Source organism: Giraffa tippelskirchi, chromosome 2 (genome assembly GCF_054371585.1).
Source record: "Giraffa tippelskirchi isolate mGirTip1 chromosome 2, T2T-mGirTip1v1.2.pri, whole genome shotgun sequence".
NCBI lineage: Eukaryota > Metazoa > Chordata > Mammalia > Artiodactyla > Giraffidae > Giraffa > Giraffa tippelskirchi.
The window spans coordinates 14,649,536-14,670,270 of NC_137276.1; the positions used below are offsets into that span (position 1 = coordinate 14,649,536).

General features: G+C 48.6%; 2 protein-coding genes across 17 annotated transcripts in view; both read left to right on the forward strand.

Moving 5' to 3' along the window:
* Positions 1–9,993, forward strand: part of HSPA12A (heat shock protein family A (Hsp70) member 12A) — a 173,353-nt gene extending 163,360 nt beyond the window's left edge. For 3 of the 5 annotated variants that reach the window (XM_081573471.1, XM_081573473.1, XM_081573474.1), the window contains 5 exons: positions 1,531–1,617; positions 2,197–2,301; positions 3,004–3,262; positions 4,470–4,573; positions 5,772–6,899. In XM_081573471.1, coding sequence (XP_081429597.1) covers positions 1,531–1,617; positions 2,197–2,301; positions 3,004–3,262; positions 4,470–4,573; positions 5,772–6,409 — 1,193 coding nt within the window. In that variant the 3' untranslated portion in view covers positions 6,410–6,899. Of the gene's footprint in view, positions 1–1,530; positions 1,618–2,196; positions 2,302–3,003; positions 3,263–4,469; positions 4,574–5,771; positions 6,900–7,032 lie in introns of those variants that run through there. The other 2 variants (XR_014077799.1, XM_081573472.1) reach the window with 2 other exon arrangements.
* A 2,171-nt stretch (positions 9,994–12,164) lies between these two features.
* Positions 12,165–19,628, forward strand: SPMIP5 (sperm microtubule inner protein 5). Of its 12 annotated transcripts, none has more exons than XM_081573495.1 (7): positions 12,165–13,315; positions 13,415–13,480; positions 15,579–15,679; positions 16,460–16,678; positions 18,341–18,527; positions 19,043–19,143; positions 19,263–19,628. In XM_081573495.1, the coding sequence occupies exons 1-7, from the start codon at positions 13,278–13,280 to the stop codon at positions 19,406–19,408; spliced, it is 858 nt and encodes a 285-aa protein (XP_081429621.1). In that variant the 5' UTR covers positions 12,165–13,277; the 3' UTR covers positions 19,409–19,628. The 12 variants fall into 12 exon arrangements, with proteins under 12 accessions (XP_081429621.1, XP_081429620.1, XP_081429630.1 ...); XM_081573494.1 differs by having other exon boundaries at positions 12,165–12,908; XM_081573504.1 differs by having other exon boundaries at positions 12,165–12,354.
* Positions 19,629–20,735: the final 1,107 nt, after the last annotated feature.

The window sequence follows — 20,735 nt, forward strand, 5'->3', positions numbered from 1 at the left end:
TTGGAGAGCTCAGAACATGTTTTATTAGCCTCACTTGGCCGTTTTTTATGCATGCCATTTTCTTAGCCACCTAGACGGTTTTAGAAAGTCAGTGCCCACTGCCAAGTGTTCAATGTAAGTTCATCTGGAGCTGGGAATAGGAGAGAAACCCTGAGTTTGGGGCCCCCTCCCAGGCCTGCCAGCGCTCTTTAATCAGGGATGGCCTGAGGAACTTAAGGCTGGCCCGATGTTGATGCTTGCCATTCTAATCCCCAGAGATGTTGTTTTGTGAACACTGTGCTCCTTGCTGAAGGAGGCTGGAGGGTCAAGGGTCCTTTATGGGATAATAAGCAGCAGATGGATTTGTAGGGCTGAGGGACTAAAAATTTGGTGGGGGGTAGAGTGGTGGATTAGAGCCTTTGTCTGTAAAACCAGGATTGGTCTAACTGTTCATGGTAGGGGTCATTTGTTGGGTTCACTATCTCATACTTGGTGCTTTGCCTTCTTCATCACCTACTGTGTGCCTGGTGTCACAGTGGGTGCTGAGGATAAATCAGAGGGCCAGTCCCTGCTCAGCCTGCACAGAACTTGGGCCAAGTAGTATCATCCCATTTTATGGATGAGGAAACTGAAGCCGAGAGAGGTTAAGTGATTTGCCCCAATTCCCATCGTGCCTGTGCCCTGGTGCTTCCCAGGCTCGCTCTCACAGGATCTTTCCCTCCTCTTAACATTCGTATTCTGCTTTTTCAGACTTTACTCTAAATTGTTAAGTCTCAAAGGCAGGGGTCCGCGTCTGAGAGTTCATTTCACGCTGCAAGACAAAGTCGTGGGAACAGCAAGTCCCTTGACCTCCCTGACCTGGTTTACTCGTCTGAACACAGGACGATGATTTGGGCCCTGTCCGTCTCACGGGGCTGTCGGGAGCCAGCGGGAGATGAAATACCCATGCAAGGCATCACAGCCACCGAGTACCCCAGCCACCCCTAGGTTGTCCCGCATTGTGCAGGAAAAAGGCGGCGCCGGCTTTGCTAGGTTCAGCCCCGCCACCTTGTGGCGGAAGAGCATATCGACTTCAACGTGGTCTGGAAAGAGCTCCTGGCCGGTTTATCCCAGATCCAGTTAGGAAAACATACCCCGCATTCCATGTATCAGACCAAGTTCCTTGATGTGAAATTATTTAACCAAGCGCACTACAGGCCATTTGGCAGACAGCTTCCTCCCTAGGGCAGCAGAGCCAGGAAACTGACCTATTTTATTTCCATTCCCCTGAAACTGTTCCTGGAGGAAGGGAATCTCACCACGGTGAGCTTTTCAGCAGGGCACTGGCTAGCTCCAGGCAGATGAATAGATGGAGGCCGGTGGAAATAGCTCCTTGCTGTGGAAGAGCTGGCTTTGGCCTTCCCCATGTTGTATTTATGTAATCATTCTGATCAAGATCACCGAATGTTCTGTTCCCAAACCGCCCATGCTCTTTCACCTCCACTGACTTCAGGGACTGCGGCTCTTTCATGCCTTCTCACCCGTTGTTATTTTCTTTGTGTTGGCCACTAGCTAAGGAACACATACGACGTAATCGGCAGAGTCGGACCTTTCTGGTGGAGAATGTCATAGGAGAAATCTGGTCCGAGCTGGAGGAAGGTAGTGTCCTTGAATGTCCTTTGCCCCTACTGGATTTTGTGTGTGCTTGTGTGTGTGTGTGTGTTGGCCAAAATGCATTCCTATTTGTTCCTTTTCCACTTTTGGAAAATGTTCCAAATCAGTTGGTTTTACAGACCTGCTTTCCCAGGGAGAGCTCTTTTTGGAGCTGTAATTTTGCATGTTCTAAAACCATATAGGCTTTTCAGAAGAAAAGTAGTAGTTGGAACTCACCAGTTCCAGAGTAAGCCTTGTGTTAAACAGCAGGTCATTCGATGGTGCTGTTACCTTGGCAGGAAGTTGTCGACTTGTACATGCCAGGTATGCAGTGTTGTGTGACCATGAATGCTTTAGTCTTAAGATTCATTCATCTGTGTTTACAGTCCATGCTAACCGGCACTTCTGGGCAGACATTATCTCATTCTCTTTAGTCATGAATAACTTGCTGTGCTCCTAATTAGCAAAACCATTGTACTAATGGGTGTTGATGGAGCTTAGCTGGGTACACTGTCATCACCTGTCAGATTGTTCCAGGACACAGTGGACAAGTGGTCTGTATAAAGGATGGCTGTTTTGTACCAGGTGACAAGTATGTGGTGGTGGACAGTGGTGGTGGCACCGTAGACCTGACAGTCCATCAGATACGGTTACCAGAGGGACATCTTAAAGAACTGTACAAAGCAACAGGTAAGCCTGAGAAAATAAGGAAAATGGCTAATTTTCTCATACCTGAGCTGTTTTACTCATTTCTGATTTCTCTCAGCATCTCATTCTTTCAATGCCATCAGCAGGTGGGATTATGAGCAGTATGGATGTGTGAGACCAGAGAGCAAAATGCCATTAAATGGCCTTTAAACACAAACCGCCATAACTTGGGTCCAGGCCTAAAGTGAGCCTGTTTCAGATCCTGGCCATGATCACCACCTGTGATTTGGTGCTGTGGCTAAGCTTTCCAGGGAGGTCCCAGGATGCAGCCACCAAAACCAAAGAACGTGCTTGTCCTCTTAGTGGGGATGGGAAGGATGAGTAATTAGTGGATCACAGGGACTCGGTGAGATCTGCTGGCTTTCCAGACACTGTCCTTAGATTTCTTGGGCAGGAATACCATGATGCTTCTAATTAACTGAATGCATTGATTTTATTTAAAATGTAAATAATTTTAAACCGGTTGCTGACAGGTGATTTCTAAGGGAAAGTATTCTCGTGTGGAATAAGAAGATCCTAAGGGTTTTAAAGAGTAAGTAAAAACACACAGCTGCGGTCTGCTGGCTAAGTGGGCCCGTGTTTGGGCTACTGTCTTTGGCAAAACCCAGGGTAGGCTGCTTCTCAAGACTTCGGATTCTGTTTCTGTTTGTAACAGAGTGGTCTCCCCTTTTGTTCTTGACCCAGGTGGACCCTATGGATCTTTGGGAGTAGACTATGAATTCGAAAAGCTTCTGTGTAAAATATTCGGAGAGGATTTTATTGAGCAGTTTAAAATCAAGCGTCCTGCGGCCTGGGTTGACTTAATGATTGCATTTGAGTCTCGAAAAAGAGCGGCTGCCCCAGACCGAACTAACCCACTGAACATCACCTTGCCCTTCTCCTTCATTGACTACTACAAGAAGTTCCGGGGACACAGCGTGGAGCACGCCTTGCGGAAGAGCAAGTGAGTCAGGCTCGCGTTTGGCTCAGGACAGTCTAGGGGGTAGGACATGTTGATGGGAGGGAGGAAGGGGGTGTGGACTCTGAGTTCCAATCCTACACACTTGCTGTGTGACCTTGGGCAAGTGACTCAACTTTTCTGGTCCTTCGGTTTTTCATCTGGAACATGGGCATAATTCCACTTACCTAAAGGCACTGGCACCCCACTCCAGTACTCTTGCCTGGAAAATCCCGTGGACGGAGGAGCCTGGTGGGCTGCAGTCCATGGGGTCGTGAAGAGTCGGACGTGACTGAGCGACTTCACTTTCACTTTTCCCTTTCATGCATTGGAGAAGGAAATGGCAACCCACTCCAGTGTTCTTGCCTGGAGAATCCCAGGGACGGAGGAGCCTGGTGGGCTGCCATCTATGGGGTCGCACAGAGTCGGACACGACTGACGTGACTTAGCAGCAGCAAAGGGTTGCTGTGAGGGTGAAATGAATTCGTATACGCTTAGCACAATGCCTGGAGAAGGCAATGGCAACCCACTCCAGTACTCTTGCCTGGAAAATCCTGTGGATGGAGGAGCCTGGTAGGCTGCAGTCCATGGGGTTGCTGAGAGTCAGACACGGCTGAGCTACTTCACTTACACTTTTCACTTTCATGCACTGGAGAAGGAAATGGCAACCCACTCCAGTGTTCTTGCCTGGAGAATCCCAGAGACGAGGGAGTCTAGTGGGCTGCCGTCTATGGAGTTGGACATGACTGAAGCGACTTAGCAGCAGCAGCAGCAGCAGTAGCACAATGCCTGGGACCTAGAAAGTGCTATGTATGTGTTAGCTATGATTATGCACTAAAAAGATAAGCTTTACGGAAGCAGGGAAGTTTGGCTCCTGCCTTGTCCCCAGTGTCCACAACAGAACCTGGGGCATAGGTAGTAGGTGCTCAGTAAATATTTGCTGAATGAATTATCACCCTGTCTTTTGCATGAGACTTTGGCTTTCACTGTATCAGGAGAAGGTTGGCCACAGCGCAAAGTAAAGAGAAACGGAAGAGGTTGTGCCTTAGCTTTTAAGCTCCTAAGGGTCTAGATCCTGGTGGTTTAGGGTATTACTAAGGGATCTTTGGACTTTCAGACCCCCCTCCCCCCTCAGACGTGACAGCTGTTCTGCCAGGGCCTGTGACTTGGGTATCCTTTCTACACTCTCTTTCTCTCTCTGCCCACCCCACAGTGTGGATTTTGTCAAGTGGTCCTCGCAGGGGATGCTGAGGATGAGTCCAGACGCCATGAATGCCCTTTTTAAGCCGACTATCGACAGCATCATTGAGCATCTCCGTAAGTGATCAGCCAGGGCTTGGCCACTTGGTGGGGCAGAGCCAAGAATGGGGGCTGGCGTTTCCAGTATCACCCACCAGTATATGTGAAATCGGGATGGCAGGGGGTACAGGGCTTGGAGCCACGGGTCAGGGCCCCGGCAGGAGTGGGCAGGGCCTGGACATGTACGAGGGCAGCTGCTGGGCACTGCCACAGGTACTGCAGAGCAGCCCAGAGCCCTTGCTCATCTGGGCTTTCCGTTTGGCTTCAAAAGTCAGGGAGCTGGGACATTTAAAGCAATATTCTCATCGAGTAACAGGCCTTAGTGAATGGATGATCCTTGGTTTATCAGAATAAATTAGAAACCATAACTTCTGCTGGGAAGAAGGAACGGTTGTATAAACCAAAGAAAGGTCTATCCCCCCCACCACACACACACACCAGGGCCCTCGCCCGGGGACACACAGCAGACTCACCAGGGCCTCTTCCAGTATCCAGGGCCTCCACTTCCCACTCCGTACCTAGCCAATCAGAACCCCCAGGGGTGGGATGGGAATCTGATGAAAACCAAAGAATAATATCTCTAACAGCCTGCCTTGACTCACTTAACAGAACTGCAGGCTTGGAGAGGGCGAGGGGTATTCACTTACCCCTAACAAAGAACTACTTAAACTGATCACCATCTAGCTGTGAAAATGGGGTTCTACTTAGTAGTAGCTTGAGTTTTTATTCCCGAGCATACTGATGTACAGACCTCCTTTCTCTAAAAATAATATATATATTTATTTTTGGCTGTGCTGGGTCTTTGTTGCTGCCTGGAGGCCCTTCTCTGGTTGCAGCCAGTGGGGGCTACTCTCCAGCTGTGGTGCGCATGCAGGTTTCTCATTGCGGTGGCTTCTCTTGTTGCCAAGCACAAGCTCTAGGGTGTTCGGGCTTTAGTAGTTGTGGCACACGGGCTTAGTTGCCCTGCGGCAGGTGGCATCTTCCTGGACCAGGGATCGAACTGGTGTCCGCTGCATTGCGAGGTGGATTCTTAACCACTGGACCACCAGGGAAGCCCATCAAACCTCCTTTCCTTAAAGGACTAGCTCTAAAAAGTATTCTGTTCGAGTTCAGACTAGGAGTGTCCTCCAGTTGGTCCATTCCCCACATCGTCAGGCCACTCAGTCCCCCTTGGCTTTTGGTGACAGGTCGCTTGTCCCTTCCTCTTCCCTTTCAGGGGACCTGTTTCAGAAGCCGGAGGTGTCCACGGTCAAGTTCCTCTTCCTGGTGGGCGGCTTCGCCGAGGCGCCCCTCCTGCAGCAGGCAGTGCAGGCTGCCTTCGGCGACAAGTGCCGCGTCATTATCCCCCAGGATGTGGGCCTCACCATCCTCAAGGGCGCCGTGCTCTTCGGCCTGGACCCCGCGGTCATCAAGGTGCGCCGGTCCCCGCTCACCTATGGGGTGGGCGTGCTGAACCGCTACGTGGAGGGCAAGCACCCGCCCGAGAAGCTGCTGGTGAAGGATGGCACTCGCTGGTGCACCGACGTCTTCGACAAGTTCATCTCCGCCGACCAGTCTGTGGCCCTGGGCGAGCTGGTCAAGCGCAGCTACACCCCGGCCAAGCCCTCCCAGCTGGTCATCGTCATCAACATCTACAGCTCTGAGCTGGACGACGTGAGCTTCATCACCGACCCCGGGGTGAAGAAGTGTGGCACGCTGCGCCTGGATCTCACCGGGGCCAACAGTACCAACGTGCCCGCCCGCAGGGAGATCCAGACCCTCATGCAGTTCGGGGACACCGAGATCAAGGCCACGGCCATTGATATAGCCACTTCCAAGAGTGTCAAGGTTGGGATCGACTTCTTAAATTACTAACCAGCCCTCCCCGCTGCCTGTTCCCGCCGTGGACTCGGCTCACCCACATCTGCTGACCTCAACCCTGACTGTTCTTTCCTTGCCCTTGACCCTTGCCATCACCCATTTGAATTCCAGCGGGGAAGATGAGAACAGCCAGGGCTAGACGTAATTAGGGGATGTTTCTGAGGGCACACTGGAGTCAGAAAAACTGTTGGCAGTAAAGATGGAGGTTGGGGAATAGGAAATTTGAGCATCCTAGAAGAGCAGCTAGTGTTCACAGGCACAAAGTGGTGAAATGCCCACCTGACAAGGGAATCAGTATATTTCTGCAGCAGTGATTGGGCTGGGGTTGAAGAGATCTCCCTTCCGTAGAACTTAGGATGCCCTATCACAACCTTTCCAGATTTGAAATAAGTTCTTTGAGCCAAGAGGAGACTCTTCATCTCTCTGAGACTTTTCTTTTTACGTATTTTGGATGACAGTCCATATAAAATGCCATCCAACTGCAGTTAATTCCTTTTCATCATCATGTGATTGAAAGTGGTGACTCAGTGGGAGCTTGGAGGGTTTTTTTAGCCGGTGGGAGAAGCCTGCCTACACTGGGCACTATTTTAGGTTCTCATAATTTAACTTCCAAACAGGTTCAGTGAAGAATAACTGCAGCTTCAGCTAATCCGCTAGGATTTGTGAGTGGGAGCACTGAAACCTCAGCTTTTCAGCAGGTGAAAATTTGCTTCGAGGGAAATGGATATTGAGCTACTGACATATCCCAGGTTATTTATATGCTGAGAAAGAACTCCCTAAAGGCCAAACCCTGATTTCTGAATTCATAAGTAATTCGAGTTAACCTTAGTAGGATTCTGTGTGAGAAAATGAAGTTGTAAGTTGCCTTGTTCACATCACCAAGCCTGGGTGTGAACACGGGAACAGGCTTTGGAACAGCCCCTTTCCTCAATGAGCACACGTATTTTCAAGTAACTCCCTCCTCCTAGCTCGCCCTCATCTCCCTAAGAGTTTTTGGCCATGTAATTCCACATTTTGGAAAGAATACATTAGTGATACACAGGCAGAGAATCTGTTCTATGAAATGTTTCATTAGAATCTTCCATTTCTAAACTTGAGCTGAAGATTCTACCTACAGGCATTCAGAGATTGGTACTGAATGAATGAAGCTGGTTTTTTTTTCAAAGCAGATCCGTGGATCTCCCATGCATGAACCACCTGGGTGCTTCTTAAAAACAGGTTCCTGGATCCTCTCCCTTTTATGAACTTGAGTCTTGGAGAGGGAACCCCAATCTGCAATGTTTAGTAAATGCCGCAGGGGGCTGTGGCTGAGTTGGAATCTGAAAACTCCCATCTTTAGGTTTTTTAAAAGCTGGGGCACAGACTGCAACCTCTGGTTGGATTCCTTGAGAGAGAGGGTCTACCAGTGAAGAGCCAGGATCCCACCCCTTGCCCTGTGGGGAGTGGGGCTGGAGCTCCACCTAGCTTGGGGATGGCAGGGCCTGGGAGGAAAGAGATTGGGAGAAAGGCAGCCGAAGAATGGGGCAGATGAACCAACTGGTGTGTATGCCTGCTCCCCATCCTTCCCCACTTGCAAAGCCAGTCTTCCACTTTCAGGAGCCAACTGCAGGAAAAGAATCCAGAACCTGACTCACAGCCCATCTGATCTGTTCAAAGCTGTCTTTCCCACCTGCTGGAGTTCAGTCGGTTTTAAATCACCAGAGGCATGCATAATAAAAGAGGGGAAGATGGTTGAGCCACTAACTTTGAATGCGAGTTGGATTCACAAACCCATTATCACAGCCCATTATCATATGCAGATTTTAAACAGCTCTTCTGATTTCATTTTAACGTGTCTCCTTTTTCACATCGCTTGCTGCAGAATTCCCTACTAGAATGTGAAACACGAACACCAGAGAACTGCAGAATGCTAGTCACATCCTTAGGAGTGGGTTTAGCATCCAGGCACAAAGGTGTGTGCGCTAGGGTCCTCTTGCTGCCTGCTTTGCTTCAAAAGCTTAATGTTATGGGTCATTCTTTGGTGTTGCCAGCCATACTCTACAAACAAGACTTTTCAATTGAGTTATAATATAATTTTATGTACATACAATATTAGAAAATTGTACAGAATCTTGATTTCTACAATGTGCTTTTCTTGTTAAAAAAGAAAAAAGGGAAAAATGCTCATTGAATTTTGTTGATGACATTGCTGCCTTTAATTTTCCATGGCTTCATTTCTTGACCGTGCTTAATTTGTACTGATGCTAAGCTATGGACGGTGTGTGTAGACTCAACAATAGACAGAGGTGCCTAGGGTCAGAGTCCTCTAAGAAATAGACCAGATGGGTCGACAGCTTCATCAGAGCTTTCTACACATGCACATCCTTCCCAAAGGTTCACGGTTTATGTTTAAAGAACCATAATAATGTATTGGTTCTCCTGTCCTGTCTTTGAGAGCTGAACCGTCTGGCTCTGTAAGCCACATGACTGTGCAGAGAAACCTCCAAAAAATGTGCCCTGCAGGGTTATCAATCTCTCCTTTCGGGGCAATGCAATCACTCTGAGGGCAAAATGGTGATGTTTTCAGGACACCAGAATCAAAGGAAGGAATCAGGTAGTACACAAAGTCAGCCTTCCTACTGGATTAAATGTGAGTAATAGAGTCAAGTCCTTTCTGTGACTAATGTTAAGGCCTTTCCCACCTTGTGTTAAGGATGTCTCCTTGTCCACTATTTCTCTTCAAGGAAATGGTAGAAATTTGCAATGTTGGAAAAAAGATAATGGACAGGGGGTGATGATTTTACTGGATTTTCTTCTGGCCCCAGAGATGCAGTCCTAATAATCACACTTAGAATCCTCAAATCTATCCCTCCCCTCTCCAATCCCCACCCCACCCCCCACCCCCAGAAATATTCTAGAGTAAGAGCACCGGATAAGTATACTTGGGCACGTTTTCTAAGCTTAGAAAGTTTCTAAAAGGCCTGTTGTCTTGACCCATTACTCAGTTGTCCCTGGCATATTATCTGAGGTTTAAGTTTCTTAGAAGAAGACCTGTCAAAGGATTTCCTTTGTACACGGCAGGCATTAATAAATGTTGAATGACAGACAAGTTACAGACAGACACGATAAGAAAAAGGAGACATACAAGCATTTTTGCAGACTGATGGCTAAAATGAGTCCAGATTACAGAGCCTGCCCTACCCCTAGAATGTTATTTAGATCAAGTTTAGCTTTTAGAGTCCAGGTCTGGTTAATTGCCAGGGTGGCAAAGAATCGCATGCACCAATATAAACAGGAGTCAAAATGCATTATTAGTCGAAGATCTAATCACACATTGTAGAGATGAAATAGCTGTGATTAAACTGCATATTTATGCTGGGAAACAGCTTAAGTGGATGACTAGTATAAAAGTTGTTGGCCATGACATCACATCTCTCATCTGCTTGGAATATGGAACTATATTCTAAAATATCAGCCATTGGGGTCTGTTCACTAAAGGATAAATTAAAACTTCACAGAACTTTGCAACAGTTCACAATTTGATTGTATCTGCAAACTCTTCTTTACAGATGTCTAATAAAGCAAAACTCTGGATCTCATGTGGCCTGGATTTTTTTTTTTCACTGAATTTGTAAACGGAATTATAGATACATTACTGACCTACCCCTCTACCCCATCTCTGGTGGAAATTGATTTTCAGATCCTTTCTTAGGTGTTAAAAGCTTTATTAACTTTCACTCCAATAAGACAGGTTTCCCCAATGGCTCAGTAGGTCAAGAATCTGCCTGCAAAGTAGGAGACACAGGAGACATGGATTCGATCCCTGGGTCAGGAAGATCCCCTAGAGGAAGAAATGGCAATCCACTCCAGTATTCTTGCCTGGAAAATTCCATGGGCAGAGGTCAGTTGTCTTGACCCATTAGTCAGTTGCTTCTGGCATATTATCTGAGGTTCAAGTTTCTTGGAAGAAGAACTATCAAAGGATTTCCTTTGTACACAGCTGCTACTGCTAAGTCGCTTCAGTCGTGTCCGACTCTGCGTGACCCCATAGATGGCAGCCCAACAGGCTCCCCCGTTCCTGGGATTCTCCAGGCAAGAACACTGGAGTGGGTTGCCATTTCCTTCTCCAATGCATGAAAGTGAAAAGTGAAAGTGAAGTCGCTCAGTCATCTCCGACTCCTAGCAACCCCATAGACTGCAGCCCACCAGGCTCCTCCATCCATGGGGTTTTCCAGGCAAGAGTACTGGAGTGGGGTGCCATTGCCTTGTACACAGCAGGCATTAATAAATGTTGAATGATAGACAAGTTAGGGATCCCATAGATGGTGGGCTACAGTCCATGGGGTTGCTTACAGTTGGATACAACTGAGCGACTGAGGACGCACACCAATAAGACTGGCTCCTCTGTTCACTGGAAACCAAGCCTTCATCAACATCCATGAGCCCCCTTTCTCTTAAAGCCAAAGAAAGCAGCCCCACCAGAAAGAAGGCAGAAAACCACAGTGACCACTGATAGCACCTAAATGAAAGTCATGTAAAAAGAAAGCAAAAGGCCAAGGATGGATGACTTGGCTTGTCCTCTGGTGTCCCAGCAGGCACACCTAGCTGGCTGCTGAACCTAGGATCTTGTGTTTATTCCAGACTCTCTGTCTGGGTCAACCTCCATCCAAAGTTGGCTCTAGAAATTTCTGGATAGGCTGAGGTGGGCCTTAGGACCCTGTTTTTGTTGTTCAGTCACTAAGTTGTGTCCAACTCTGCGACCCCATGGACTGCAGCACGCCAGGCTTCCCTGTCCTTCACCATCTCCCAGAGTTTCCTCAAACTCATATCCATCGAGTCAGTGATGCCATCCAATCATCTCATCCTCTGTCGTCCCCTTCTCCTCCTGCCTTCAATCTTTCCCAGCATCACAGTATGGGTTCTTCCTAAGGGGGTAACTCCACTGAAGTTTCATCTGAAGTTCAATGCCCCTGAGGAGAGGTGGGGAAGTCTGGGAGGTGGAGTGAAACATGTATTGTGAAAGTAGGGCCATCAGGCTGTCTGGCTGCAGTTTCCTCATCTGTAGAGGGAACAGCTGGGACCAGCAGTCTGTTCAGGCCATGCAATCCCTGATCTGGGTCACACAGTGGGCATCTTGGTTTCAGTCCAATGTGAAAGTTCAGCTCCCATAAAATGAGAATGGTCAGAAGGAGTATGGTACTGCCTGCCCAGCATCCTTCACTGGGTGCTTGGTCCCCATCTCACGCTTACTCGTCCTGGTCCACCTGGAGATTCTCCTAGTAAGGGACACCAGGCTGCAGGTGCAGGGGTCTGAGAAGCCCAAGGGAAGCCGCCTGGACAGAGCCTCCACTTCCCTCCCAGGCTACTCCCCCCAACCCTGCCAAGGCCTATTCCCACCAATCCTCTCCCCAGAGCCCAGGCTCCCTGGTGTCCACACAAGAAAAGCTGGCTTTGAGCCGGATTCCTTACTGCACCCCCCAACCCCGCGCCCAATTTCCACACCCAGAGCGGCCTCACCTGCGGGAGACCATGTACCCCGAACAGAGAACAGCTTAGGAGGCAAAATCCTTGCTGGGAAAATCTCTGGATTTCACCCCAAGAGCGGACGCTGAGCGAGTCTCCTCTGACTCCTGGGGGGGCTTCCGGTCGAGAGGCAGAAAGGTGAGGAAGGGGGAGGGGCAGGCTGGGGGTCCGACTCCGCCCCCTTTATCCTCCCTTCGTCTTGCGGGTGGGGTGAGCGCACAAAGGCCGGGAGGCCTGGTGGTCAGGTGGAGGCCAGGCGTGGGCAGGAGGCCCCGTGGGGCCGTGATCCAGGCCGGCCCAGGTGAGGACCCTGGGGTGGGGCAAGGATGGGGCGGCGGTGTGTCCGCGCTTTCTGATTGGTTTTCCGACCCCACTCCCAGCATAGCTCCTCCCCAGCCTCTTCCCTTCTGCCTCCTCCAGGCAGGTCTCCGGGCGTGGTGAGCAGCCCACCGCCCACCACCCACCCGCGCAGATCGCCGCCCTCTCCCCAACCACAAGCACTTACTCCTGTCCCCACCGGGCTTCCCAGGTGGCTCAGCGGTGAAGAATCCGCCTACCACACTGGAAACGTGGGTTGGATCCCTGGGTCTGGAAGATCCCCTGGAGAAGGAAATGGCAACCCACTCCAGTATTCTTGCCTGGGAAAGCCCATGGACAGAGGAGCCTGGCAGGCTACAATCCGTAAGCAACTAAACCACCATCACCAATCCTGCCCCCAGAGTTTAGACCGTCTGACCTCCTTGGAAGAAGAAATCTTCAAACAAGTTGCTTAACCTCTCTGTGCCTTATTTTACCATCTGTAAAATGGGGACTGAAATAGAAATTAACCCTTAGGGCGGCGGTGTGGATTTAACAAGGCTTCCCTTAGTGGCTCAGATGGTAAAGAATCTGCCTGCAGTGCTGGAGACCAGGGTTCGATCCCTGGGTGGGAAGATCCCCTGGAGAAGGAAATGGCAGGAATGCAGTCCTGTCTTCAGCCGTGTGGTGGCAAGTGAATGTCTGAACTGTTAAAATTCCCATCACTGCTGAGTATACCATGATGGAGACCCTCTCCTCTACCCCTGAGGCCGTTTGTCCTGGCCAAGAAGGCATCACTTTTGAGATGAACTGGCTGGGCAGGGTAGATGCTAGATGTAGAACCTGGCCTGAATTAAGGCAAGCACAGGCCATCCCGGAAGGAGAAAGGGGTCTGGCTCCGGACACAGCCTCCACGTAAACTGATGCCGTACCCCACCCCCCACCCCCAACCCCAGCTTGGACACCATGCCGACTTTAGAGACTTCTGATCCTTTCCAGCCACAGCTTAGTCTAATTCTTCATTATGTCCTGCACATTGAATGTTTAGTGGCATCCTTGGCTAATGCCGGTGCTTTCTCTCTGTCCCAGTTCCCTGGCAAGGTTAGTCTTACTCCCAAGGGCTCTGGCACATGTGCAGTGAGTTCTCTAGGAAGGGACTTCTGATGAGATGATTTCATTCCCTCTTCCCTTCATTAACAGAGAGCAAAATCATGGAGTCTTCCAAGACCTTCATGAGACAGATGCCGATCACACCAGGCTACAGTGGTAAGTGGTGACTGGCCTGGCAGGGGGACCATCTCTGTCTCTTCCTTGCCCCATTGTCAATGTCTGACCAGTTTAATGGACCGGTACAGGCACTCTAGAGTTTAAGAGACTTGTTGAAACTGCTCCATTGTTGAAGATGGCAAATCACTGGGTTCTGATAAGTGGAGAAATATAATCTAGGGAGAATTCCATGAACTGTTCCATGGGGTCGCAAAGAGTTGGACACGACTGAGCAACTTTCACTTTCACTTTCAAATCTCCCAGGACATGACCTGGTATCCAGGAAGCACTTATCTCATGTCTCTTACATGCATTTGGACCTGGGTAGACACAGATGAGTAAACCGAGGCTCCTCTTTCCAAATTGTGCTGTTCTCAAGCACCAGGGCTTGTGGTCCTTATGGTCCCTCTGGTTTGCTGGGAATGGTCACAGTTTTAGCACCAAAAGTCCTGCATCCCAGGAAACCCCTCAGCCCTTGGCAAGTCTGGAGAACTAGTCACTCTATCCTAAGGCTTCTTCTTCTCAGCCTTCTGGGCTACTGAGAATTTACTGAATCACATCACGGTGGGTAACAAACCTAGTGCTCCGCCTAATCCCTCTGCTCTCACATACAGGTATTCTCAGTAGGGGAGATTCATGGAGAATATTCCAAGGTTGCCCATCTTCACCCTGGTCCTACTGGTTGGTTAAGAGAATAAGCTTTGGGTTTTAATAAACTGGGATTCCAATCTCTTCCTGGCCATTATCTATGTAATTGTAAGTAGGTTACTTACCTCTGTATGGAAGGAGAAATTTCTATAAAATGGTTGTATTAATTTCCTAGGGCTGTTGTGTAAAACAGCAGATATTTATTCTTTCACAGTTCTGGAGATCAGGAGTCTGACATGAGGTATGGGCAGGACCGCGCTCTTTGATGGCTCCTGGTGTTCCTCGTCTTGTGGCAGCATCACTTCAGTCGCTGTCCCCATCTTCCCATGACTTTTCTTGTGGCCGTCTGCTCAGTGTCTCTGTGTCTTTGTTTCTCAGACCTCCCTCTTCTTCTTTTAGAAGGAAACTAGGCATTGGGTTTGGCAGTCCATCCTAAATCTAAGATGATCTCATTTCTGAATCCTTAATTACACCTGCAAAGACTCTATTTCCTGATAGATTCACCTTCACAGGTTCCAGGGGTTGGGACTTGAATATATCTATCAATTCAATCCACTATATTAGGTAGGGATAGATTCCTCATGAGATTATTGTGAAGATTAAAGGAGCTTTGTTGCTGTTCAGTCACTAAGCAGTGTCTGACTCTTTGCAACCCCATGGACTGCAGCACACTAGGCTTCCTTGTCCTTCACTATCTCCTGGAGTTGGCTCAAATTCATGTCCATTGAGTGGGTGATGCTATCCAACCATCTCATTCTCTGTCACCCCCTTCTCCTTTTGCCTTCATTCTTTCCCAGCATCAGGATCTTTTCTAATGAGGTGACTCTTCGAATCAGGTGGTCAAAGTATTGGAGCTTCAGCATCAGTCCTTCCAATCAACATTCAGGGTTGATTTCCTTTAAGATTGACTGGTTTGATTTCCTTGCAGTCCAAGGGACTCTCAGGAGTTTTCTCCAGCACCCTAGCTGAAAAGCATCAATTCTTTGGCACTCAGTCTTCTTTACAGTCCAGCTCTCACATCCATACATGACTACTGGAAAAACGATAGCTTTGACTATATGGACCTTTGTTAGCAAAGTGATGTCTCTGCTTTTCAATATGCTGTCTAGGTTTGTCATAGCTTTCCTTATAAAAAGCAGGTGTCAATTTGATGGCTGCAGTCACTATCCACAGTGATTTTCGAGCCCAAGAAATTAAATCTATCACTAAATGAGCTGACATACATTTAAAATATCTTGGCATTTAGCAAGACTCAATAAAGGTTGTTTGTATTTCTCTGTGTGTGTGTGCATACATATACGCAATCAGGAAAATCTATGTAGATCAAAGTAGACCCTGATGAAGAAGAACCTCTGGGATGAGGTCCCTGGGTGTCTAGGGTCTCCGACATGTTGTTAGTGTATCTTTTAATTGTCTTTTAATTGTCCAGCATATCTTTTAATCTCCCAAGTCCACTTAGGAGACTGGATAGTGGATGGAAGATTTCCAGCACTGTCAAGAACAGCCTAATAATTCGAGTCTTCCAGAGGAGATTTCTTGCCAGAGCAGAGGGTGAGGGTTACTGCCTTCAACTCTGAGGCCAGCTTTTCTTACCTGGGGATAAGAGCAAAAATGTTGAGCTTCAATAATGACACTTATATATTTATTTATTTATTTATTTGCAATTTAAAGCTAAGCCTTAACCAGTTTTTTCCATTCTTTGTTCTTTTTAAAAATGACCTTATTATGACAACATTATAGTATGTAGGATTCAACATCCAGTTTAAATAAATAGTTGTGTTTTACCCATACTAATTGTAATGATTATATGTTATTTTGTGGGAAATGCTGAAAAATTGTGCTCAGGGTAGGTCTCACAGATAATGAATTTACCTTTTTGCGTAATAGGTCTCAGCTTTTAATAAGCCCGCAATTTTCTGATGGTCTGACAAGAAAGATCCCAAATTGCATTTGGAAAGTGTCAAGGAAAATAAGCTTTCTCTCTAAAAAGATGAATAATTTCAATTACTCCTCAGACTATCATTTTGGCCCATTAAATGCTTTCCCCATTTGCCATTTGGGCTGACATCGGGGGCTTTGCTATCAAAGAACATTACTGTCATCGCCTTTGTGGAAACGGGCCTTCCCTCCCCGCTCCAAGGTCATTTTTTGTGGCCTTGGGAGGACCCAGCCACAGTGGAAACAATAGCACGGCTTGTATTCATGGCCTTTGGGGAAATGCAGTGTTGTCGGCCAAGGAAGAAATGACCAGGGCTGGGCGGAAATTCTGGGGGGTTGGGCAGGATCTGAATCTCTTGCTGAAGGTTGTGATTCCCTCCTCGACTCTTGCAGGCTTCGTGCCCTACCTGAGCTGCCAGGGTAACTCCAGTGATGACAGCATGGCCCACTGTCTGAAAATCTTCCAGGAGAACACACAGCGGTATAAAGACCGGCTGGAGGAATTCCGCTGCTCTGTGGCCGCTGCCCCAAAACTGAAACCTGTCTGCTCAGAAGGGACGGTCCTGCGGACACTGCACCAGTATTACCGACAGTACCATCCCTTGAGTCTGGGTACTGGCTTCTGGACACTGGCCCCCCATTCACGCTGGGCCCCATTGCAGGGCCTGGCTGGCTCATTGAGCAGCCACCAAGGGTACTGTTCCAGGTCCCCAGGTGTCTGTGCAAAGTGGAGAGGCTCAGTTGCTTAAAAGGAGAAAGAAACATTTCCGGGGGAGAGGGAGACAGCTGGGGAAGAGGGTTCTGGTACTCAACTCCCTGGGTGGTCATCACGGAGGTTCAGAGAGCAGCTGTGGTCTTAGTGTGCATGTGTGCTAAGGTACTTCAGTCGTGTCTGACTGTGACCCTATGGACTAGCCCACCAGGCTCCTCTGTCCATGGGATTCTCCAGGCAAAAAATACTGGAGTGCGTCACCACGCCCTCCTCCAGGGGATCTTCCTGACCCAGGGATTGAACCCACATCTCTTATGTCTCCTGTATTGGCAGGCAGGTTCTCTACCACTAGCGCCAGCTGGGAAGCCCCTGTGGTCTCAGTAGTTATGGCTTTTTAGTTGCTTTTTCTGTGCCCGGCAACGTTATTTCATTAACCACCCATGACAGCTGTATGAAGTCGATACTATTATTCCCACTTGAGCATAGTATCCCTTGTCTGAGGTCAGACCTGGGGTTTGAACCCAGCTCCTCCAGGTGCTAGCTGGGCAGGAAGGGGTTTTGCACTGAATAACAACCATAATAACAGTGAAAAAAGCAGCTGATGATATGACTGTATAATGTTAATCATCAAAACAGTGATTTATCCTAGCTGGTTTTTAAGGTCTAACATCCAACAGGAAAAGTAATGGACTGATTACCTTTATTATTGTTACTGTAACTGGGGACTTTTCAACACATGCTAACTCACATGTTTGTCATGCTTTAGAAATTTCCCAACCATTTTAAGAAGCACCTGCCTAAGAGTTTGGGCTTTAGCCTAGCTCTGTGACTTTTTGCTGTGTGACGTAGGGCAGGTGGCTTCCCCTCTCTGGGCTACAGTTCCTTCATCTAAGGCAGGGAAGGATGGACTAGACACTCCCTAGGGTGCCTTCCAACTTTGAGGTTCTGGGACTCTCTGGTCTAATTCAATTCTTACAGCAACTGGAGGAGACAGAGGGAGACAGTCATCTTTCATCTCACAAATGTGAGATTGCCAAAGGTCAGCCCATCAGGCTGCGAGAGCTAGGTGTGATGTGCCTTTTCCTGACCTACATGCTTCTCTTGATTCCCTTAGTTAAATCATCAAGGAGCATCAAATGCCTGAAGCTTTTGTGTTGTTGTTGTTAGTCTGAGAAAAGAGTGGGATCCATTAAAGAGCAATAACGGGAATCAGAGAAATGTGGGTCTTAATCCTGGCCCTGTCACTTCCTTGCTATGTGACCTCAGCCAAGATTCTCTTCACCTCTCTGAGGTCTCAGTGTCCTGCTCCACGAAAGTGTTGGTGATAATAGCACCGATTTCCTAGAGTTTGTAAGACAATGAGATGAGAGAGAGAGCGCCTATGTAAAGCCCCACCAAACGCAGACATACAGAATAAACCAATCAGTGGCAGCTGTTCTCATCACGTCTTGGGGCCTAGGGCTCTCCCCAGGGCTGATTGTTGGGGTGCTGGTTGGCTTGGGAGCGCTGCCCACTGGATGGCTTCTCAAAGCCCTCAAGGAAGCACGGCGTCTTTTTTACAGAATGCAAGAACATAAAGAAACCTCTCCAGGAGCCCCCTATCCCCGGCTGGGCGGGCTACCTGCCGAGAGCCAGGGTCACTGAATTAGGCTGCTCCACACGGTATACTGTCATGGCCAGAAACTGCTACAGGGACTTCCTGGACCTCGTGGAGCGGGCCAAACAAGCACACCTGAAACCATATGAGGAGTAAGTCTGGCTTGGGTGGTAACTGCAGAGAGCGAGAACCAGGGGAAGAGCCGATCAGGGTTTCCAGATGCCCCCAGCCCAAAGCTAGGACTGATTTTTTTGTATGTGATTTGTTTTTGCAAAGCGGCTGTGTTTGTAATTGTAGGACCTTCCAAGTAGGCAGCCACGTCCTTCCCCCGCAGCTCCCCACTTGCGCCCAACAAGCTCCAGGAACCCTGCTTCTGGTCTTTGCTGGTTTGCAGGGAAAGGCTGGGAGTAAAAACCAACAGGGCCTCCCCCGTCCTGGCAGCGACCTGAGGCTCAAGGTTGCTGAGGAAAGGAGATGGTAGGGCACTGGTGGAAGTGGGGCTCTTGCGGCCTCAGTTTTCTATTCTGTAAGAATGGAGATGATGATCCTTGAGGGTAAATCGTCAGGATCAGAAATGAATATACCATGCTCGTATGGGACCTGCATAGATTATACTTATTTTTATCATTAGTAAAAGGAATAACTATGACTTTTGCTCTTACTTTAGAATATATGGAGTTAAGTCCACACCACCTCCTCCTACTCCTCCTCCAAAAGTTTTGTTGCATGAAGGGCTGCTGCCAAAATATCTGGATTTCTCTATTCCAGGTAAGGAGGGACTTTCTTTCCTGGCCTGCTGTTTTTAAAGCGGGACAGGATGTTTGCAGTAGCCCCTCTGCTTCGCTGGACCACCTGCCTGCAATGCGTGGGGGTGGTTTCTCTTCCAGGTGTGAGGTGTCCTACCCTCAGCCGAGCCTTGATGGAGGACCCCAGGCCCCTGATGACGTGTGGCTGTACTCAGAGGCCAAGTGTTTGGGGCAGCGGGAAGATTTATCTAGAGCCGCTGTCTGCAGGAAAGGACATGGAAGGGTAGGAGTGGAGAGCTTCCCAAGGAGAGGCGGATATTACTGGGGGATCAGAAGCTTCCCGTCTTCACACGAGAGTGCTTCACACACCCAACAGGCGCAGGGGAAATTTCATAAGAATCCTTTTCACTGCCACCTGCATCCTGACCGTTGGGCAATAATTTGTCATTCTTGATAAAGGCCTTTTATCGTCGTGTGAATATAAAGAGGAAACACTGCTCAACCTTCTGAAGCTTTCTGTGGATTTTCTGCAGGTTCCGTTGACCTTGATGGGTGGGACTGTCTCTGCCTGACCCCAGGGTAACATTGTGCGCATGGTAACATTGTGACTGAAGCCCTAGCCCAGCCCTCTAATGCGTCGGTCCCCATCAGTCACCTTGGCTCGTGGTGTGGCAGTCCCCAACATGGACACAGAACCATGCCCATCCCAACCCCAGTGTTTCAGAACCCCAGGCCAGGAAAGCCATTGTACTGGTTTCCTAAGGCTGCTGCACGAGTACCACAAACCAGGTGGGATAAGACAGCAGAAATTTATTGTCTCATAGTTCTGGAAGCTAGAAGTCCACTTTCAAGGTGTTAGCAGGGTCATGCACCCTCTGAAACCTTGGGAGAGAATCACTTCTTGCTCCTCCTCACCTCCTGGTGTGTGTGTGTGTGCGTGTGTGTGCGTGCACACACGTGCATATGCGTGTGCTCAGTAGTATCCAACTCTCTGCAATCCTAAGGACTGTAGCCTGCCATGCTCCTCTGTCCGTGGGATTCGTCAGGCAAGAATACTGGAGTGGGTTGCCATTTCCTTCTCCAGGAGATCTTCCTGACCCAGGGGTCAAACCTGAGTCTCTTGCGTCTCCTGCATTGGTGGGCGGATTCTTTACCTCTGAGTTACCTGGGGAGCCCACCTCCTGGTGGTTTGCTGTTAATCCTTGGTGATCTTTGGTGCGTAATTCCAGTCTCTGTCATTGTGTGACTTCCCTGTGTCCCTGTGTCTTCACAGGGCTGTGTTTCAGTGAGGACACCAGTCATACTGCCTGAGGGCTCACCCTTCTCCAGTATGCCCTCTTCTTAATTATAATTACACCTGCAACCATCGTATTTCCAAATAAGTCACATTCTGAGGTACTGCGATTAGGACCTCAATATATCCTTTTGGGGGAGGGTGAGAGCCGGGGGTCAGGGGGAGACACAATTCAACCCTTAACACTGGCTGAATTTTTATCACTGATAGGCACTCTCACTGACTTTACTCCGAAGCCATTGGCACAAAGAAGAAACCAAAAGCAGTTCCTGGGGTCATGAGGCCACTGTTATTAATATCAAAAGATTCAAAACTGCCTG